The sequence below is a fragment of the Trachemys scripta genome, chromosome 7, assembly GCF_013100865.1.
Source record: "Trachemys scripta elegans isolate TJP31775 chromosome 7, CAS_Tse_1.0, whole genome shotgun sequence".
Taxonomy (NCBI): Eukaryota; Metazoa; Chordata; order Testudines; family Emydidae; genus Trachemys; species Trachemys scripta.
Window position 1 is genome coordinate 37,526,709 of NC_048304.1, and position 21,271 is coordinate 37,547,979.

General features: G+C 39.5%; 1 protein-coding gene across 2 annotated transcripts in view; it reads right to left on the reverse strand.

Moving 5' to 3' along the window:
* Positions 1-1,510: 1,510 nt before the first annotated feature.
* The window catches only part of PPARG (peroxisome proliferator activated receptor gamma), a 108,328-nt gene continuing 88,567 nt past the window's right edge, over positions 1,511-21,271 (reverse strand). For both annotated transcript variants that reach the window (XM_034777142.1, XM_034777141.1), the window contains 2 exons: positions 17,706-18,156; positions 1,511-2,489 (listed from right to left, as the gene is read on the reverse strand). In XM_034777142.1, the coding sequence (XP_034633033.1) occupies positions 2,242-2,489; positions 17,706-18,156 (699 nt within the window). In that variant the 3' untranslated portion in view covers positions 1,511-2,241. The remainder of the gene's footprint in view (positions 2,490-17,705; positions 18,157-21,271) is intronic.

Sequence of the window (21,271 nt, forward strand, 5' to 3'; positions counted from 1 at the left end):
AGTTATTTAACTAAAGTATCTTCTTCAAGAGCGCTCATCTTTTTGAGGTATATTTTATTTATAGGTATTCCCTTCATTACTGCTTTTCCAGCATCTCAGAGAACCCTCATATCATTTTATTTTATATAGTACTGATTTTTTTTCCAGTTTATGGTTATAAGGGGGTGATACAACAAGGCTCCATTCAACCACCAGATCCTTTGTTTTTCTACTGAGTTCCAATCTTGCAGCAGAATGATCAGACCAAGTTATAACTCCCAGATTAGCTTTTTTGACCAAATTAGCCAAAACCCTAGAAATGAAAATCATATCAATCCTGGAATAAGATCCACGAGTAGCAGAATAATATGTATAGTTCCTGACATCCAGATTCATTTCCCAACAGACATCCCCCAGATCCTCATTTTCTAAGTGATGCAACAAATTTGCACTTGCTCTTCCCCAACACCTCTGTGTACATACAATTGATCCAAAATGGAATTAAGCACCTTATTAAAATCCCCCCTAGAATTATATCCCCTTCCATAAAACTTCCCAAGTCACTAAAAAACTGATTTAAAAAAAAGCTTGCCTGTGATTTGGAGCATATGCATTGGCCAAGATGAGAAGTTTACTTTTCAAGAACCTCTGAATTAAAATATATCTGCCTGCTGTATTTATAAATTGTACTGAAACAATAAAAGCAAAAAGTATTACCACCCTGCTCTTTTATTAGATTGGCCTGGAGAGAGATATGGTAGCTGAGTCCAAGATGTATTCAGGTGTTTATCATAATTTTTCTTCAAGTGTGTTTCCTATAAATAGATTATACTCAGAAAATTCTTTGTCAGCGAGCAGAATACTCTTTTCCTTTTTGTTGGATTATTCATTCCCATAACATGAACAGTCATGACATTAATAAACTCACCCATGAGTAAAGATCTGGCCTAGACTCTGAAGACTCACACACAAACTTATACCCCCCTCCTGGTCCACTTACACATCACCTCTGAACTTGGCTCACTAAGTTTAAGGCATACTTTGTGATATATAAATAAAAACAACAAGGGATTCTCACTTGGTGTCGACTCCCTATTTTACCATATGCCTTCTGGTTAGTTGCTCTTTTTGCAACATCCCTCTCTAGTCTTTTGGCCCCTCAGTGAGACTTACATCAACTAGACTCCCTCTGTGGACCAATGTCACAGATGGCATTTAAGGGTGTATGTTGATTCCTGGGCCTGACTCTAAGGGAGTGTGAATTCAATGCAAAAGTACTAAAAGAAGGTGCAAGTTACTGCAGCTTCCCTTAGATTCTATCAAACTAGCCTCTGAATTTGGTCCTCAGTGTATTCTTACCTAACATGTTGGGGACAACACACAACAAAATGAATGAGTAATGAGCAGCTCAAAACTTCCATGTTCCCAACAAGAAACACTGACATCTGAAAGACAAACTAACACAATGGGAGATTATATTGTGGGTTTATGACTTGAAGAACAAATCCAAACCCTGCTTGATGTTCATAAAAGTTACTTTATTTCTATTTTACATAGCACGTTGAGCTGAATATGCTGCTTGATGATGGTGCATAATGTGAAATAAGTCTCAGCCCCAGTTGCATAGCATAGACTGCTCTTGGACTAAGTTAACTAAAAAGGCTTCTTGTTCCTAAAAATGGCGTAAACTGCTGGTGATTTCCTGATGTCACTTACATTTGGAGATGGCAGTGTAAGAGTCTTAAAGTGGGTCCAGATGTAATCAGGCCCAGTATGTATAACTATAGTCTTTTGAGTTCTCATGAAAAATTGCAATAACCTGAGATTCAATCATTGTTTTTGTTGCTAACTTTTGAGTTTCACTTATAGAACCAGATGTAGTATCTTGGATTTCCTCTAGACATGTTTGAGGAAGAAGACTTTTATTTTTAAGTTGAAAATTTAACTGCACGGTTAACCAACTTCAATGACGTTTTAAACATATTGGACAAGCAATTTTGTTTAAGAAATAAGATAGTTAAAAAATTAATTCTGAAAATACTGCCAACAATTTCATGATATAGACATTTTTAATATTAAAAGTAAATTGTAAATGTGTCTTTATAAACAATATGCATAAAATACATCTACTATACTAAAGCTTTCTCTCTTTTTTAAATGGTATTTCACAGTAATTTCTTAGGTATGTAATGTTTTCCCTCAAAGAAATAGTGCAATTTGAAGAACGTACATTATGTCAGCGGATTAGAATTTTTGTGGTCATTAATACAAGTCTTTGTAGATTTCTTGTAGGAGTGGATGAAGACTCATATCTGTCTCCGTTTTCTTTATTATTTGCAACAGCTGCACATGTTCTGTTACAATCTGTCTGAGGTCCGTCATTTTCTGAAGCAACTTTGCAAACAGCTGTGATGATTCTGGGTGATTCAGCTTTAGTTGGAGCTCCAAAGCTTGCAGCAAATTGTCTTGTATATCTTCAATGGGCTTCACATTCAACAAACCGGGGCGATCTAGGAAAAATAATTGTGGGGGAAGGAACTAGTGAATAAAATAGTAACTTTGGTTTGGAGAAGAACACCTCAGTCATTCACTTTCTCAAAGGTTTCTCCAACACACTATCTAAAAGTTGCACTTTTTGAATGCTATTTGATGATTTCCTATATTTTTTTTAACAGACAGCCTCTTATTAAAGCATTCACAAGGAAAAATAGTCTTAGAAAGGGGACAAGCATTGGTTAGTTACAGTTATAGAGGTATGTATGTAGTACATTGCAATGCATATTCTACACCAGATTCTCTTGTTGAAGGAAGAGTAAGTAAATAAGATACACTTGAAGGACATCAAAGTCTTCACTGGGTAATTCATCAATGGACATCAACATACAGACAACTGGATCTACTAGTGTTTGATACCTCTTTAAAATCTGCAAGTGATTCTTCCTATGATGATGAGGGTAATATAAAAACTTGGATGACTGCTGAAAAAGCAAACTAGTCAAGCCACAAATGTGACTTCAATGGGAGACATGACTGAGGGCCACAGATTTTGGGCCACAGTGTCTTCATAATTCTAACTTGCTGGACTTAAAGATTTTGTGCTTAATTCTCCCCCAAGTCCATACTCCACTGGGCTTTCAGAGAGCTGGTTATGGTTCCCTGGTTCCGCCCCGGCATCAGTTAGAGGGGATCTCAGGAATCTTATGCCAATGGAGGATTGTTGCATCAGTGACACTGCTTCCTGAGGGATGAGGTGTGTGTGTGTGGGGGGGGGCGCTGGTGCAGGAGCTGCCTCTACTGGATTCATGATAGCAGAGAGTTCTCCTCCGTGAGGGGAATTCTGCTTTAGACACTAACAACCAGAATTTGAACCCTTTCAGCACATGAGCTATGTAAAGGAACCACATGGAACTGGAGAATCTGGCCCTTCTTTTTGTTTCGGGCTTTTAATATTGAGATCAGTATTCCCTTTTCTCTTCCAATGTGCCATGTCTATCTGGGCTTGAATACTTGAATACATGATTTTGTATTTAGTAATAGCATTCCATTGCAGGGCAATGCTGCTTTCAGACTTACCGTGATCTTGATATGTCTTGTTCTTTAAAAATAGCTTTGCTTAGGTCTCTTATTTCATGTGAAACCATTTGACAGAAAGATTAAATCTTTACTAGCAACATTTGTTCTGTTAACTCCTCCCTCCTCCAACTCCTTTTATTGGGTGGTGGCCATTATTACTTAACATGACTAAGGGCAATTTATCTAACTTCATGTAATAAAAAATTTGAATCTATGGCCACAGAAGTTAAGGACATGGCCGAACGCTGTTGTAATTGCACTAAATTGTCACATTTGATAATGATTGTCAATGACATGTTACTGCTTAGGTTGCTAATATGTAACCAAGTAAACCAACTTTACATTGGGTATGGCCTACATGTGCCCATGACAAAGCAGAAGTTAATAATTTTACTGCTTATCCAACAGATTAGTCTCACAAGTCAATCAATAACAAGCAGTGCATACATCTGGGCACAATGGAGGTATTTTCTTCTATATGGAGAGCTGTCCAGTGTGGAAAGGAGAGGTGGTGTTCTAAATTCATTGCTGATTAGGTACTCTTAGGATGTGTGTCATAATGGATAAAGCACTAGACCGGGACCCAGGAGACCTTGATTCTATTCCCAGCTTGGCCACTGGCCTATATGGTAATCCTGGGCAAGTCATGTCACTGCTCTGTGTCAATTTCCCCATCTGTAAAATGGGGAAAATGATGCTTACCTCCTTTATAAAGCACTACTGATGAAAAGCACTAGGTGGTATTATTTCCTGGCTGAAGTTGGGGTTGATAGATGAAGTACCTGTTCTCCAGTCACCAGATTAACTCAGCACTAGGTTTACAGGAATCTCACTTCATTTTCATTTTGCTTTTACAATGTTATCATGTTTTAGGCCTTGTATAGACTTAGGTTTTTAGTCACCAGTGAAACTACAACTGATATAGCTTCCCCCAGTGCAAACCCTTACAGGAGATGCATCTCACTGCTATGAAACTCCACTTGTACTGGTGCAATCTGAACCCAGGGTAAGAAGCATAGCATAAACTGTGGTTTACACAGATGTAATGTGTCTACACTAGGGGTTTGCCCCAGTGCAGCTATAGCTACACTAATCGTTAGAAACGCCAAGTGCAGACAAGCCAAGAAACTAATCACAACTTTAACAAGAAACTCAACACCATCATGGATAAAATAACTACAGTTAAGCACTTTTATGAAGAGAGAGGACCTGATTCTCAATCATTTTATCCCTGTGCTTGGGGCATGAATAAAGGGGTATGTGGGGGGCAATAAAAATGGCTTTATGCCACATAATCCCCATACGCTAAGCAAGCCTGGGGCTTGTCCAGCCCCTTGTGTAAACTACAGTATCCTCAGAACTAAGCTAATTTATGTTAGGGCTGACCATGGTCCCCCATAGGCCCTGGGAAGCAGAAAATAGTTGGAGTGCACTGTACTCTGGCTGTATTTCCTCTTTGCCTCTGGCCTGTTGCTTTGGAGGAGGACTGAGAGCAGGGTCAGTGTATAGGCCTTAAACCAGCTCTATGCCAGATGGGGAGATTCCCTTTCCAGTGCATATAGTCAAGGGGTCATCTTTGCTCCCTTTATTCTATCAGGGTGACTTAAAAGGACCTTAGTCCACTGGAGAATCAAGCCTGGACATTATAAAGGGCTAGCTTAGTAGTCCTATGGTTACTGCTCTGCGGAACAACCTTAGATTCAGTTACTAAAACTAATGGCTTGTTATTTTGGTGGATATGGATCTGGAGAGGAGAAAGCAATTTTCATCACAATGTAACGATCTCTCCTATGTAAGAGCAGTGTTTGATGTGTCATTCCAGTTCTTCTCAAATAAAATGTTAGTATGATGCAGCTGCAGATCAAAATCTGAGCTTTGAAGTTCAGGGCACTTGGATTTGGGGTTTTGTCTCAAGCTCATTTCTAGCATTTACAAGTATATATTGAACAGAGCAATCACAAAATCATAAAGAGAGGAAATCATTACATAAACTGATGCAAAAATATTTATTTATGTAGAGGAAAGTCAGGATTTATCAGCATGGATTTTCTAGAAACTAGCGATTCCTTTTCACTCGGTGTACTACACACCATAATAATCTTTTCCCAGAAATCATTATCCCAAATGTTTTAGTACATTTTCAAAGAATGTCTTCCTTTGTTGCAAAACTATAAATCCTGATTTTATTATTAACCTGTGCTTGGCTGGCAGAGGTCATGTATATAAACATATACCAGTTTACTGGCAATATTAGACCTTTATAACCAAAAATATCTTGTAGTGTAAATATCTGCAAACAGAAAAACCATCTGCAAATGAACAATACTTTCTTATTGATTTCCTAGAGGATTTTGGAAATATAATCAAGACATTTTTAAAACTACCTACCGGACTTTGGATAAATTATCAAGACTTATTTTCAGACTACCTGGGTACATTAAAGTTGGTACAATATACATTTGCTCATATCAATCCTTCATAAACCTCCCAACTGGATATTTCTAAGCTGTTAATAATTTTGTCTTTTGGATGCTATAGCTTTAAATTTCACTGCCTTGCTGACGAGGAAAACTGTACCAGCTGGATATGACTCAGTGCACAGCAAAATACAGGTCAAACAAGCATGAAGACCATAGTTTCTATTTCCCTTGGGATTAGCCTCCATTTCCCCTCTGTCCTCTTAATGCTGGGAATTATCAAGGTGTGAGTTTTTCAGATGTAAAACCCAAATCAAGGCAAATCATCCCCAAATCTGACTTGCAGGGCCTCTGAAGCAAACCAGAATGTCAGCATCTAGGCTGGGATTTACAAAGGAGCCTATGTGAATTAGGCATTCAAATTCCAATGAAGTTCAGTGGCTGACTTCCTTAGGCTCCTTTATAAAACCCAGCCTAATGGCTTTATAACGAAGCACTGGAACTAGGATCAGTGAAGCTGGAGATGGCAAAGGCCGATTGGATCACAGAATATCAGGGTTGAAAGGGACCTCAGGAGGTCATTTAGTCCAACCCCCCTGCTCAAAGCAGGACCAATCCCCAGACAGATTTTTGCCCCAAGATCCCTAAATGGCCCCCTCAAGAGTTGAACTCACAATCTTGGGTTTAGCATGCTGATGCTCAAACCACTGAGTTATCCCTCCCCCTTTAAAATATTAGTTTTCAATAAGCCAGATCCCGAGGAAGGAAAAGTCCTATTGAAGGTAAAACAGATTTTGCCTGAGTAATGACTTCAGGATATGAGCCATTATTTTGTATGCTATGCTCTTCTACAAAGAGAAGATGACACCATCTCTGTCTCAAGAAGCTTATTTAGACCAGACACAAGACAATATTGTTCAAACCTATGAGACACTTGGGTTGAAGCTGCAAGCATTACCTGCACAGCTTGAAGTTAACCACATTCACTGGGGTCGAAGAAGATGTGTTTTTTGTGAAGGAATTAGTAGGGGAAGGGAGGTCATTCAGGGCACAAAGAGAGGGAGCTCCAGGCAGAGGTGGCACTACGAAGAAGGTACAAGAGTGGGAAATACATATGGGGTCTTTAGTTGGGAGCCTTGGGAAGAGTATAGATCTGTGATTCTCAACCAGGGGTATGGGTACCCCATGGGGTACGCAGAGGTGTTCCAGGGGGTACATAAACTCATCCAGATATTTGCCTAGTTTTACAACAGGCTACATAAAAACACTAGGAATGTCAGTACAAACTAATGTCAGTACATGCCTACACATACATGCTTACAGCGGCACCGTTGAATCAATACAGTGGTGCCGCTGTAAGAGTACTTGTGTAGCTGCGTTATGTCTATAGGAGAGTGTCTCCCACCGACACAGTGCTGTGCACACTGGCGCTTAAGCCACTCAGGCATAGATAGTTAGAGGAGGGTAGCTAGAAATGAGAAGCAACGATATGGGCAGGGACAACATTGACATGGAAAGTGAGACAAAGCTAGCATATAGATTTGAAGAGAGGATAGACTAAGCAGTGGGAGAGGTGGATCAGTCCTAGCAACAGCATTTTCATAGAGCACAGTAGAGAGAAAGGAGGTGAAGGGGGGCCAAGGATGAATAGGTGGCAATTGTTAAGGTGAGAGAAGACCAAGATGAGAGAGGGGTGAAACAGGATATTGACTTTAAGCTTATGTGAGTGGGAGGATGGCGTAACTGTCAATGTTACTGGAGAACAGGGCGCATTGAGTCCATTCCCTGCAAGCACAGAGCGCAGTGCTATGGAAGAGCTGTTAAAGGGCTATCATCCTGGTGTTCCCTCTAATTTTTCCCACCCATGTTGGGGTGTGGGGGTGTTTGTGAAGCCTCTGGCTGGGGGTATGGGCTCTGGGATGGGGGCTGGGGATGACGCGCTCAGGGTGGGGGCAGGGGTTTGGGGTGCGGGGGGGTGAGGGCTCCAGCTGGGGGTGTGGGCTCTGGGGCTGGGGATGAGGGGTTTGGGGTGCAGTATGGCTCCCTGGGGCTACAGTGGGGAGAGAGGACTCCCCTCCAGCTCTCTCTCCCCTCAGCAGCACCTGGGCTGGGGGGGAGAGCACCTGTTCCCCGGCCGTGGCAGGTCTAGGTTCGCGCTGGGGGAGGGGCGCCTGTCCCCCGGCTGCAGCAGGTCTGGGGCTGGGCTTGGTCAGGTCCTGGGGAAGGGCACCTGTCCCCCAGCCACGGTAAATTCGGCGCTGGCCTGGGTCGGGGCCTGGGACGGGAGCCGCAGCAGGTCCGGGGTTTGGGGAGAGGCATCGCTCCCCAACGCAGCCCTGAGCACCTCCGCAATACTTAATAGGTAGCTGTGCAGCTTAGAGGGAACTTAGGTAACCATCATAATTTTTAAGACCTATTTCTTCATCTATGTTACAAAGGTCATTTCAGGTTATTAAAACTGAAAGTATTTTAAAAGTCTAATTTACTTTTTACCAGTTGTACTCATTGCTAACTGCTTGTCTTTTGCCTGGCTTGGACAATGGAAGCAAACTAGACCATTTCACTTTTTGTTCATTATTGATTAGTTTTGTTTTCTGGTTCCCATTCATTAGCACAAGGTTATTTCATTTGGTTTGGAAACACTGCAGGAAAATGTTTAAATCCAAATAAACTGTCTTAAATTATTGGGGAAAAATTAATTAAAATTGTTCTGAAATTTGTAGAACATTTTTTTCAGAACAACCCCCAAATTTTGGGTCTAAATTACCTGACTGTATCTGTTTAAAGTGATACTTCACTTTTTCTTAGACAAAAAATAGGTTTTACATATTTGAAAGCCTCTTTCAGGCTTGAATGTCCTTAAAATTAACTATATTTTTTGTTATTCCTGACTTACAAAATGTCCATCTGCATGTCTCTAGGTTTACATTTTATGTCTATAACAATCATCATTATTCAAGGTCATTTAGAGTTTAAATACACATTCCGAAATCATAATATTATAAAATACATAGACATAATGGCTGATTGAACACTTTTGTTCTAGTGCTATTTCTGTAGAAGAGGCAGATATGACTCAGCAGTTTGGGTTTTACTTGCCACTCTGTAACATGCAGTGCACTCGTTAGGTTTTTGGTTCAAAGCCCACAGTAGTTATCTGCAGTTGTTGGTCTGATTAGGAAGTATTTCATTGTTCGAACATGATTACTACAAGGGTAATTTTGTAACGGTCAATGCTAAAATCCTTGGTAATATTCAGTGATGAAACCTCAAATTTTTCATATTGTGGTTAAATGTTTTAATATAGCAGTTAACAAAGAACAGCTACTCTGGGCTCACGAACTGCTCCAAAACATAGAGTGGGAGACCCGACAAGTCAGAAGCAGAGATAAGCCTGAACCAAAATCCTCGGTCCGAGTGCACTTAGACTGACAGAGTCTGGATCTGGATCCAAACTTTGTAGCCAGACCTTTTTACAACAGGTCAGACCAAATTCCCAGATCCAAACATTCTCCCAAATTTGTGGGCTATAAAGTGGTGGAGTTGGGATCTGGAACCAGACTTACTGCTTGGACTAGGGTTGTCAATTTTGGTTGGACATATTCCTATAGGTTTCATCACATGATATAATTTTTAATTAAAGATTAATCTTTAATTCCTGGAAACTGCAGGACAATTCTGGAGGTTTGGTAATCCTAGCTTGGGACCATCTATAGTCAGAGGAATGACTATGCAAAAATGACCCAGTAAATTCCCTATTTATTCTGTCTCAGAGACTTCCTGAACAAATTTGCTAAATTTATAAGCAGGAGTGAATTAAGACTAAAGAAGGCTTCCATTCTCCAAAACTTCTAGCATCCCTTTCTCCTGAGACATTTCTTTCCCCCAACCCTCTGACAGACTCCTTGTTTTTTCCTACCTAAGCAGAATACTTCATCCCAGTTTACCACACAGAGACAGGTTCTTGGTGTATGTTCTCTCCCCAGAGTCAGTCAGGGCTTCTGTTCAGACTCACTATAGTGTAGGGATCCACTCTGAACCAAGGAATCTGGATCACAAGGATCCTGCTTTTAATACACCTCTGTTTACAAGACAAAAGGATAATTTTTCTCTAATATTCAGCTCTACAAACTCAGCATAGGATCTGAGAGTGAAGCTAGCTTTTTTTTTGACTGTGCATTATCACCAATGATGCAGAAGCTGTCATTTTACTGATAATGCATGAGTCTGTATAGACTCAGATGTACATGCTCTAAACTGCTAATAAGTAAAAACTTGGTTTGATCAGTAAAGTAAGAAAAATCAAATTGAAGACACATATGGTACAGATATGCTAAGAATGTGCTTTTAAAAAAAGCCATTGTTTTAACTTTATTTGTATTTAATATAGTAGTTTGTAAGCATGGTAAACTCCCCAACATTAATTCTAAAACCACAGGAAAAGCTCTAAAAGATTCTTTTTCTCTACAATTTCTAAAGCAAAGTAAATGTGAAAACTGAGAGTTTGGCTACACTTGTGAGTTACAGTGCAATAAAGGAGCCCCGGGCGCCCTAGCTCACTCCCTGTCCACACTGGCAAAGCACGTACAGCGCTCTGTCTCCGCGACTACAGCGCTGCTGGTACTCCACCTCGGCGAGAGGAATAACGTTTTCTGCACCTTGGCTACAATGCACGGGTGTCAGTGTGAACGAGGTGTTGGGTTACTGTGCTCTGATTGGCCTCCGGAAACGTCCCATAATCCCCTTAAGTCAAGTGGCCACTCTTGTCATTGTTTTGAACTCCTGTAGGAATGCGGAAATGCCCTTTCAAAGCTCCGTTTCTGACAGCCAGCATGCAAGCCATTAGTGTGGAATGAGAGAGAGGCGGGGGGGAGGGGAGATCTGCTGCTGTCTGAACTTACAAGACAGCATGCTGACATGTTCTCAGCCCCCCAAAACCCCACTCTCTCTCCCCCCACATATACACAACACACTCCACCCCACCCCATTTGAAAAGCACGTTACAGTCACTTGCATGCTGGGATAGCTGCCCATAATGCACTGCTGCAAATGCCGCTGTAAGTGCCGCAAATGTGGCCTTGCCAGTGCGCAAGCAGCTGTCAGTGTGGACAGACTGCAGTGCTTTCCCTACTGCACTCTCCGAAGACAGGTTTAACTCACAGTGCTCTACATCTGCAAGTGTAGGCATGCCCTGAGTTAAGCATGCATTTTAGTGCTCAGTGTGCTATATTGTTGGGGTAAGGTAGGGTGTCGGGTCAACCAGACCCTGGTTCAGCAAAACACTTAACCATGTACTTAATCTTCTTAGCATATGCACAATATGCCTCAGGTGGCACGTGACCAAGATTCATCACTGAATTTGGTCTGCCAGTTGGATCATGAGCTTCCCTAGTCTGCGTATTAACGGGGAGTGCAATGTGAACACTGATCCATGACCCCCATCTATTTAATATTATGGATGGACTCAAGTATGTACTTTAGTGCTTTTCTGAATCAGAGCCTCAGTGTATCAATGTTTTAATTCACTTTATCTTAATACAATTTCACAGTTGGGATGCAACGTAATAGAATCAGAAATTTAGTATACTCTAGTCCTTCATACGTAAAAGTATTTCTATCTGTAGGATATACACATAACCCCCCATAAATACATATACATACACACGTAAAAGAGTTCTTTAGTTCTATTTGGAGAAGTATTTTATAAACTCAAACACACCTGATCAAAAAAAGACAGAGACATAATGGGAATAAACAGCCAATCAAACAAATTTTCATTCTCTCTATATGCAACCAACATGAGATCTTGACCAGTGAAATAAAGGTTCACAGAAATATCATACCACTGCCACACTCAGCTTTATAGAATTTTAAAGATACCTCAAACTCTTTACCAGGTATTTTGGCAACACTAAAAAACACCAGGAAACCACAGCAGAGAAGTAAATGAGACACAGAGGAGAATAAGTTCTACACAGTTAACTTTAGCTTAATTAAACAACGATTTACACATATTTGGAGGGGATAGGCTTAGAATTGCCTTCACCACTGTGCTAGTTTGTAAAATGAGATACTCCTTTCTACCAATCCAATCCAAATTAATGTGCACAGCTAGAAGTCTTATTCTCCTTAAAAAGAGGACCAGGAACAATAGAAAAAGCCCTTTCCTTCTTCCCCTTTGGCCTTCCTCTCACAGAGGTTCCCTTGCAGCCTCCATCAACAAACTTTTGTCTCTTTTCTAGTAATCTTGTCAATTACAAACTTGATAGGAAGGAGGGTATGCTAGTGCGGAGAAAAAGCATGCTTTCAAATTAATTCAGAAATGGGCACAAAACAGACCACTTTTGAAGCCTAATATTTCCCTTTCAGTCTGCTTGCATTACTTTGATACCTCCTATTAAACAATGAGATATCTTTCCATTTTGATGCAAAAATATTAGTTTTTCAAGCATCATTTCCCCATCATAAATGTTTATATGTAGGACTTTTCTCTTTTGGTATGGAGCAAGTAGCCTTCCAACTTGAAAGATAATGACTGCCTATGAAATGAGTAGGGCCCTACCAAAAGTGAAATCTGTGCATTACAGACCGTGAAATCTGGTCTCCCACCGTGAAATCTGGTCTTTTGTGTGCTTTTACCCCAGCCTATACAGATTTCACAGGGAAGACCAGCGTTTCTCAAATTGGGGGTCCTGACCCAAAAGGGTTTTTTTGGGGGGGTGGCAAGGTTATTTTAGGGGGGCGTGGTATTTCCATCCTTCTGTGTTGCCTTCAGAGCTGGGTGGCCGGAGATTGGCGGCTGGTGGCTGGAGAGTGGCAGTTAGCTCTGAACGTGGCACCTCGCCAGCAGCAGCAATACCATACCATTCCACCCTTAGTTCTCTGCTGCTGCCTTCAGAGCTGGGCAGCTGGAGAGTGGCAGCTGCTGACTAAGGGCCCAGCTCTGCAGGCAGCAGCACAGAAGCAAGGGTAGCAATACTATACCATGCCATCCTTACTTCTGTGTTGCTGCTGGAAGTGGCTTTGCCTTAGGAGCCAGGCTCCTGGCCAGCAGCTGCCGCTCTCCAGTTGCCCAGGTCTGAAGGTAGTGCCCCCGCCAGCAGCAGCACAGAAGTAAGGGTAGCAGTACCGCAACCCCCCACACACAATTACCTGGTGGCCCCCCCACAACTCCTTTTTGGGTCAGGACCCTCTACAATTACAACACCGTGAAATTTCAGATTTAAATAGCTGAAGTCATAACATTTACGATTTTTAAAATCCTAAGACCATGAAATGTACCAAAATGGACCATTAATTTGGTAGGACCCTAATAATGAGCATATAGTTGCAATCCTTTTACCAGAGAAAAGGTGTCCTAAATCCGCCCTTGTTGACAGCCAGTTTAAGGACTGAATGGGTATAAAGCCTGAACTATTCTCACCCCTTAAAGGTAGCCCTTCTAGGTCAGTGTTGCAGCACATTGGCAGGACTATAGAGGGAAGCCTGCATATCCAGTGCCATAGATGTTCTGCAGATCAAGATCTCCAGGGGTATCAATATGGCACTATTCACAAGCTTATTTACAGGATTTTTTTTTTAAAGAAAGAAAATACTGCATGAAGAAACAGTTCTTTTCTCTATGGAACTGCTGAAAATCTTATATAGTCTACATGCTGCTCCCTCTCAGATCTCCTTGAAACAGATCTCCTGTTTCAAGGGCTTCCTTTGAACACACTACTCAGCTTCTTGGAATGTTTCTAATTTAGTAGTTGTCCAGAGACATCTACATGGAGCACATCATGGGACACCGTTAGTACCAGGTTAAGTAATCAAGAACGCCGGTCAGGGAAAAAACACACTTCCTTCCTTGATGAACCAAGGGACACACCTCACCCATGTACTTATTCACTACACCAATACTGACTTGGACTCTAAATACATTCTATGGGTGGCGTACCCAAGACCACTTATCCACTGACGTTTTAAAAACTCCTGCACCCCAATCTGGGTCTATGCTGGTTATGTACTATGTATGTATCTTGTGAACCTTGTAACCGATGCTTGTAATCCCTTCCCAAGCCTGACCCCACATGTACAGTACCGTCCCTCTTAACTTGTGTAAATTTGATTTTAAACATTAACTTTAATACAATTTTTACTGTTAAATAGCACAACCATTTACCTATTGAGGCCAGGGTTGCATGGGTGTCACAGAACAGCAAATACATCGATCATCCTAGAGTTCTTGTTTTTAATGGCCTGCAAGAGGTTGAGGCAACCTTAGCATTGATTTCACTGGATCTGTGACCATTCACAGCAGCTGAGGATCTACCCCTAGGTGTATGTGGGGCTAGATGGCAGGTGATGACAGGAAATGAAAAAAATCTTTCTGAAAACATTTTTCTAAATCTCATTTTACCAGAATGCATTTCTCAAAATTACAGTAACTAAAAAAAATGCTCTGATGAAAATTTTACATTGCTAACAATGGGATAAAAAATGTCTCTTTTAAGAAATGGGAATTATTCTGTTGCCCATGAACGGCAACTCTGTCTCATCAGCATTTTTTTTATGTAATTAATTTTTTTTGCCTGAATTAAACATTTTCAGTATTCTTTTTAAGCAAAATGTACAAAGGCACATTAAGAACAGCTGTTTAGCATTATAATAATGAGCACAGTGCAACATTTGAAGTGATTGAAACTGAATGAGCTGGCCCACTGTGCTTTGAATGGCTCAGCTAGAACTCAAGTGGGTAACTGTGGAGGTGCAATTATTTTTAATTTGTTGCCATTATGGTTAATTTGTCGCTTCTCTCCATCATTTTGATGTGGGCATTTTGCCTTGTAAAATAGGCCATAAATGCTACTGTTTCAGTCTCAAGCAATTTATAAGTTTTAGAGAAACTGTGATAAATTCCAAATAATTTCATTTCACAAACAGAAATTTTTCCTGTGTAATGTTTCAGCTGGAAATATCTCCAGCTCTTCTTTTCTTTCTTCTTCTCTTTAAACAGTGTAAGGCCTTGGCTACACTTACCCGGTAGTTCGACGGCTGGAAATCGAACTTCTGGGTTCGACTTATCGCGTCTAGTCTGGACGTGATAAGTCGAACCCGGAAGTGCTCGCCGTCGACTGCGGTACTCCAGCTCGCCGAGAGGAGTACCGCGGAGTCGACGGGGGAGCCTGCCTGCCGCGTGTGGACCAAGGTAAGTTCGAACTAATTCGAACTAAGGTACTTCGAACTTCAGCTACGTTATTCACGTAGCTGAAGTTGCGTACCTTAGTTCGAATTAGGGGGGTAGTGTAGACCAAGCCTAAGAGGTACCACTTAAGGAAAAAGTGTATCCAACATTACTTCCCTAGGCAATGACAGAATCACTTATACAGAAACAAAGCATTTGGCTGGAGTGTTTTTGTAAGTTTCTGAGAGCAGTCACTAGGTTTCTCTCCCTCGCCCCTTTCTATGGGATTGCAACATATACCCCAAAGACTTTTTGAGGTGGCTTTAACATTACAGTATTCTTTGAGTCAGTGGCCTCTGAATAAAGACATAGTGGTTTTAGAACTCATAATTTTAGGTGACACTGGCCTGATTCTTCAATATTTTGGTAGGCTAACTTCCCACTGAAACATCAGCAAGAGCATCCAAAAGAGCAGGGTTTCACTTCCATACTTTGTTGGACCTGTCTGTATTAAATTACCTATTGCAAAGAAGGAACACTGTTCTTCATGTACTCCTACAGACCATATTAATATAAACTACAGCTGGAATACAGATTATAAAAAATAGTTTATTATATGTACAATTTGACTCTATAGACTAGAGGACATCCCCAAGTAGGAAGCAAGATGTCATTGTCTTAGACAAGGGATAAGCTTTTTCAAAACATTGTCTTTCTTATTTTAAAACAGTCTTGAAAGCAGGTAGAAAGATATCACCTTCAGACATCTGTTTTCATATCAGAAAACTATAGGATTTGTATGTACAGTGACTAGATGAGATTCTGAACTAATTAAAACTAATTCATTAAATTCTGAAAGTGGTTCATGAATCTCGGTTTTCAGATTATTCATATAAGAAAAATTATTATTGGTTGATTAATCTGGTTCACAGAAGTTAATATTTCTTAGTGGGTTATTGTCCTCCTGGGATCCAAAATGTAAGATGACTTACCTCATACTTGTTTCCTCTAATGCAAAACAAACACTACTGAAATTTAACAGACCCAGTTTTGCAGCTACAGATTATGAGTTCCCTTTTTTCAATTAGAAATGGGAGAGCTTTTAAAGGCCTGTTTCTCATCTGTTAACTTTTCTGTAATATCAGAAAACTCAGACTTTATTGGCTCACTTTCTGGAGTGTCTTTTTAAGCTTGTATAATTCCATCCCCCCCAGCCAACCAAAAATGTACTCATATCATATTCTCCTTTATTGAATTAATACAAAGTCCTCAGGGATCCATTTGATTGAAAGTCTTGCTCAAGCAAAGGTCTTCTGAGAAGAATTGTACTTGTTTGAAGTGGATTTAGCTAGTCTAATAGAACATGTTGTGATATTTTCCCTGAATGAAACAGAATGCCAGAAAGTAATTTTACATTAATTTAAACATGATGTATGGTATATCATACATAACAACACACTCCAAACAAAATGTTTGATTTTTGTAGGTTAGCATATGGTGTTTATGTTTAAAGATAATTCAATAAAAAAGCACTCTGCTTTGCTGTGTTGCAGACCTGAATTCAGAACAGGTCTGCCATGACATCTGTGGTGCAGAACTGAGAATAAGCATACAGGCCAGCTGGGCCAAATTCTCATTTGGGTTACAGTTGTACAACACCACTGAAGTCAATGGGGCTGCACCAGCATAGAAGAGATGACTCTGGCCTACAGTGTAGGCTTGATGTATCTGGTTTTCTATGGAAAGAGTGCTGCTTTGGACAGCTGCCTGAAAACTGATCCACAGAATACCAGAGATGTGGCAGAATTAGAAAAAGGCAGGTGATACCAATTGCTTCTTCTAAAGAAGAGTGAAAATTCACTGTCCTCTTTGGCAGAAAGTTGAAGACATTGCACACATAGAGATGCCTTAACTTCTGTACCCATTCTGTCCACAAAGCATAGACATTGCTATTAGCCTAGAAGCATGGAAAAGGTTGAGCAAACCATGAGGGCATGTTTTTTTCCTACTGTTAATAGGCTCTCACTTTCTTGAGTAACTCATTCTTTTTTTTTTCTTTTTAAAGTAAACAAAACCCTATGTGGGTCAATATCATTGACTGAATTCAAATAACCTTACATTCCTGAGAGTTAAATGCTGAGTACTTATTCATTTGACATTCTTATTGAATCAAGCTATTAATATAAAATTAAGAGGCTGCACAAGCTAATTGTAGGTGTAAAAGAATTCTTACTACAGTAGGATGACTTTTAAATGTTTTTGCTGGTAAGATTCCCCACCCTTCCTGTTTTAAGTAAGACAGTTCTGATTTAATTTTTTTAAGATGAAAAATAATGCTGGCTCAGCAGGCATGTCCAGCTCAATCAGTAACAACAGCACATTTGCACTGGCAGTTTGAAGGAATGACTGAAGGAAGGCAAGGAATATCAAGTCAGTAGACAGCTGATCAAAGGTACATTTAAGCAATCTGGTCTCGATCTCTTAGTAGTGATCCCTTGTCCTGTTTTCACAGGAGTTAAAAGTAGCAAGTCTATTATATAAAATTGTGTATTAAATAAGGCAGTGCTTACCTCCACTGAGTATAATGACAGCTATAAATATTGCCAGGTCACTATCATCTAGTTCCAGTGCATTGAACTTCACAGCAAACTCAAATTTGGGCTCCATAAAGTCACAAAAAGGTTTTCTCAGGCTCTTCAGAAACTCCCGCGTCATGAATCCTTGTCCATTGGATATGAGAACTCCATCTTTATTCATCAGTGAGGCCAGCAATGTATATATGATCTCGTGGACACCGTATTTCAGGAGAGTTACTTGGTCATTCAGGTCAAGGTTCACAAAACCTGGAATGCTTTTGGCAAATTCTGTGATCTCCTGCACTGCCTCCACTGAGCGAAATTGACACCGCTGGAAGATGCGAATTGCCACCTCTTTGTTCTGCTCCTGCAGGGGTGTCACATGTTTGCAATTGATCTGATCTTCACCCATCATTAAGGAGTTCATGTCATAAATAACGAATGGCTAAAAATAAAAGTAAAAATGGGATTGAGTTTCATGTGTCCTTCCTACATACATTATCCTACTGAAATACTATAAAGGCATAAACCATTGTTAAAAAAACCATGAACGTTAACATGGGATGTGTAAATACACATCAATATATCTAATAGTTTTGCTTTTGGGTTACAATTCAGATAAATCCACTGAAGCAAACTTTCTTCCAGCATTAAAATGGTTTGCAGAAAGGCCAAGTAATTCCTACAGATTTCCTACAGTTGCTTGGGAACCCACTTCCTGGAGTTTTGGGTTTTGGAGAGGGTAATTTTTTAAATAATTCAAGGAAAGCAATTTCTTTTAAAATACAGAACTGATTTTCACTCCTAAAAAGTGTCTATTAATGTTTTTGTCCTCTCTTAGTTTCACAAATGTTTTACTATAAGAATTCAGAGTTCAGAAAGTTTGTTAATAAAATAATATTATCTCTTTAACATGTATTTTAATAGTTTACATCCAATAATATATTACCCTTAAATGTTTAATTTGTAGTTATGTTGGTACAATACTTTTTCTATAGATAGACACAATATGTTCACATTTATATTACTTCATATGCTGTTATGCTTATTTTTAAATACAAGTCCTAGTAAGTGTTACAAATAATCAAAACTGTTTTACCGTGACTATCTTGTAAATGACATCTTCTGTTACACTGATATATTAAAGGACTTAAGAGTTTTTTAAACTCAAGTAACTTGTTAATGAGAAAAAAAAGTCTTTGATGCAAAAAAGTAAACTAGAATAAGGCAAATTCAGGTCACAACGAGTCTGCCTGTTAAAAATACCCAACTAGAATAAGTCAATTTGAAAACAAATTAGCAAAATTAATGGCAGCAAAATTATTTTTCTATGATCTGGAAACAATCTTTTTCGGAATAAACAGATGTGAAGCCCAATGACAAGAACTGTTAAAAGAAGTGGACAAGTGAATACTACGAATTTATCTTAGGAATCTCTGTCCTTGGGGCCAAATTATTTAAATAAAGTACATGCATCATTTACCCAGGATTGTATTAGTTTATTTGGGAAAAACAAAGAATGCACCCTCCCAAATCATTTGGTAATATTTGTTTTTCCCCCGACAATTCACTCTCTCTTCCCTCCATTTTCCCACACATAAGTAATTATCTGTTATTCACCTCAACTGAAGTAAGAAACACGGGAGGTATAATTTCTAACATGCCTTTTAGCCTTCATGTATTCAACCCATTGACTTCAATGAGCACTGGATCAGGCTGGGAGTTACTGACTCCCAAAAAAGTAATTTAAACATGGGCCAACAATTGGATCATGTTCTGCTTCTAAGAAACATACAATTTTAATTGTGAAATTGGGTGGAAAACCACAATGTTACATTTGAGAGGGGAGAAAGAGATGTGGATAAGGGAGAGCTACAATTTGTAAGATATCAGCTATCTTTAGTACCACTCTATAGTGTTGCAGCTGCAGAAATATTTCTTCAAACTGAGACCTACGTATATAGCTGTGAATGTTTGATCCCCTTCTTATTCAAGCAAAATAAAATAATAAATAACCACAAGATGCTACATATTTCTATTTGGCATTTACTTTTCTGCCTCAATTCTACATATACCAAAATTTCTGTTTAAGTCTTCAATTTGCCCTTTGAAACCAGACATACAAAATTCATAGGTCAGAGATTCCAAGGCCAGAAGGAACCAGCCTGACCTTCTGTATAACACAGGCCATAGAATTTCCCTGAAATAATTCCCCAAAAGAGCATATCTTTTAGAAAAAACATCCAATCCTGATTAGAAAATTGCCATTGATTGAGAATCCAATGGTTAAATACCCTCACTGTTAAAAATTTACAGTTTATTTCCAGTCTGAATTTATCGAGGTTCAACTTCCAGCCATTGGATTATGTTATACTTTTCTCTGCTAGATTGAAGAGCTCATTATTAAAATATTTATTCCTCATATAGATACTTGTAGACTGTAATCAAGGCACCCCATAACCTTTTCTTTGTTAAGCTAAATAGATTGAGCTCCTTGAGTCTGTCACTAAAAGGCATGTTTTCTAATCCTTTAATGGCTCTTTTTTGAACCCTCTCCAATTTAACATCCTTCTTGAATTGAGGACACTAGAACTGGACAGGGGTTGCATCAGTACCAAATACAGAGATAAAATAACCTCTCTACTCCTATGTGAGATTCCCCTATTTATGCATCCAAGGACTGCATTAGCTATTTTGATCACAGTGTTACACTGGGAGCTCATGTTGAACTGATTATTCACTATGCCCTCCATCCTTTAAGTATGGCCTACATTCTTTGTTTCTACATGTATTTATTTACATTTAACTATATTAAAATGCATATTGTCTGTTTGTGCCCTGGTTAGCAAGCAATCCAGATCACTCTAAAATATACAAAGAATATACAAAAATCTGGCGGTAAAACCTTTTAATACCTTTGTAAGTATTTTATTTGGAACCAGACCTTTAGAAATCAGTCTTGGGAACTGTGCAGTCTCTCTGAGGAATGTATTTGTTATTATCTTTGACTAGTCTTTTTTGATATTTAAAGTCAGCACAAGAAAATCCTGCTATTCTTTGACAATGCTTACAAAATGAAGATTTTAACCTCTTTGCAATGCCACTCCTGCAAAATAATTTACATTGCTCTCTGACAAGGACTCAATGCACCTACCTACAAGCCCATCATACCTGTTTGCTTTGTTCCTGGATCTCAGGTTCCTGCTATGAAATAGAAGTAAGATGCCTGAAAATTCTGGGTACTGGCATGTAAATAAGCATACAAAGCATCCCATCTGGTTACATAATTCCTATCATCACTACAACAAATATCTTTATCTTCCAAATGCAACAAGTTATTTTCTATGGGCACTGATTCTTAAAGACTTAACTTCTTGTAGTCTGGCTGCAGAGACTTAAAAGCAATTTCAAAGATAGTAGTAGTAGATGGGGTCCCTGCTCATACAATCCACTTGTAAGGGTTTGTCTGCATAAGAACATTGTTTCAATTTAATTAAATCAGTTTAGAAGCCTAGTTAAGCTAAACTGATGTGAGGCACTCTTAAAACTGAAACAAAAGT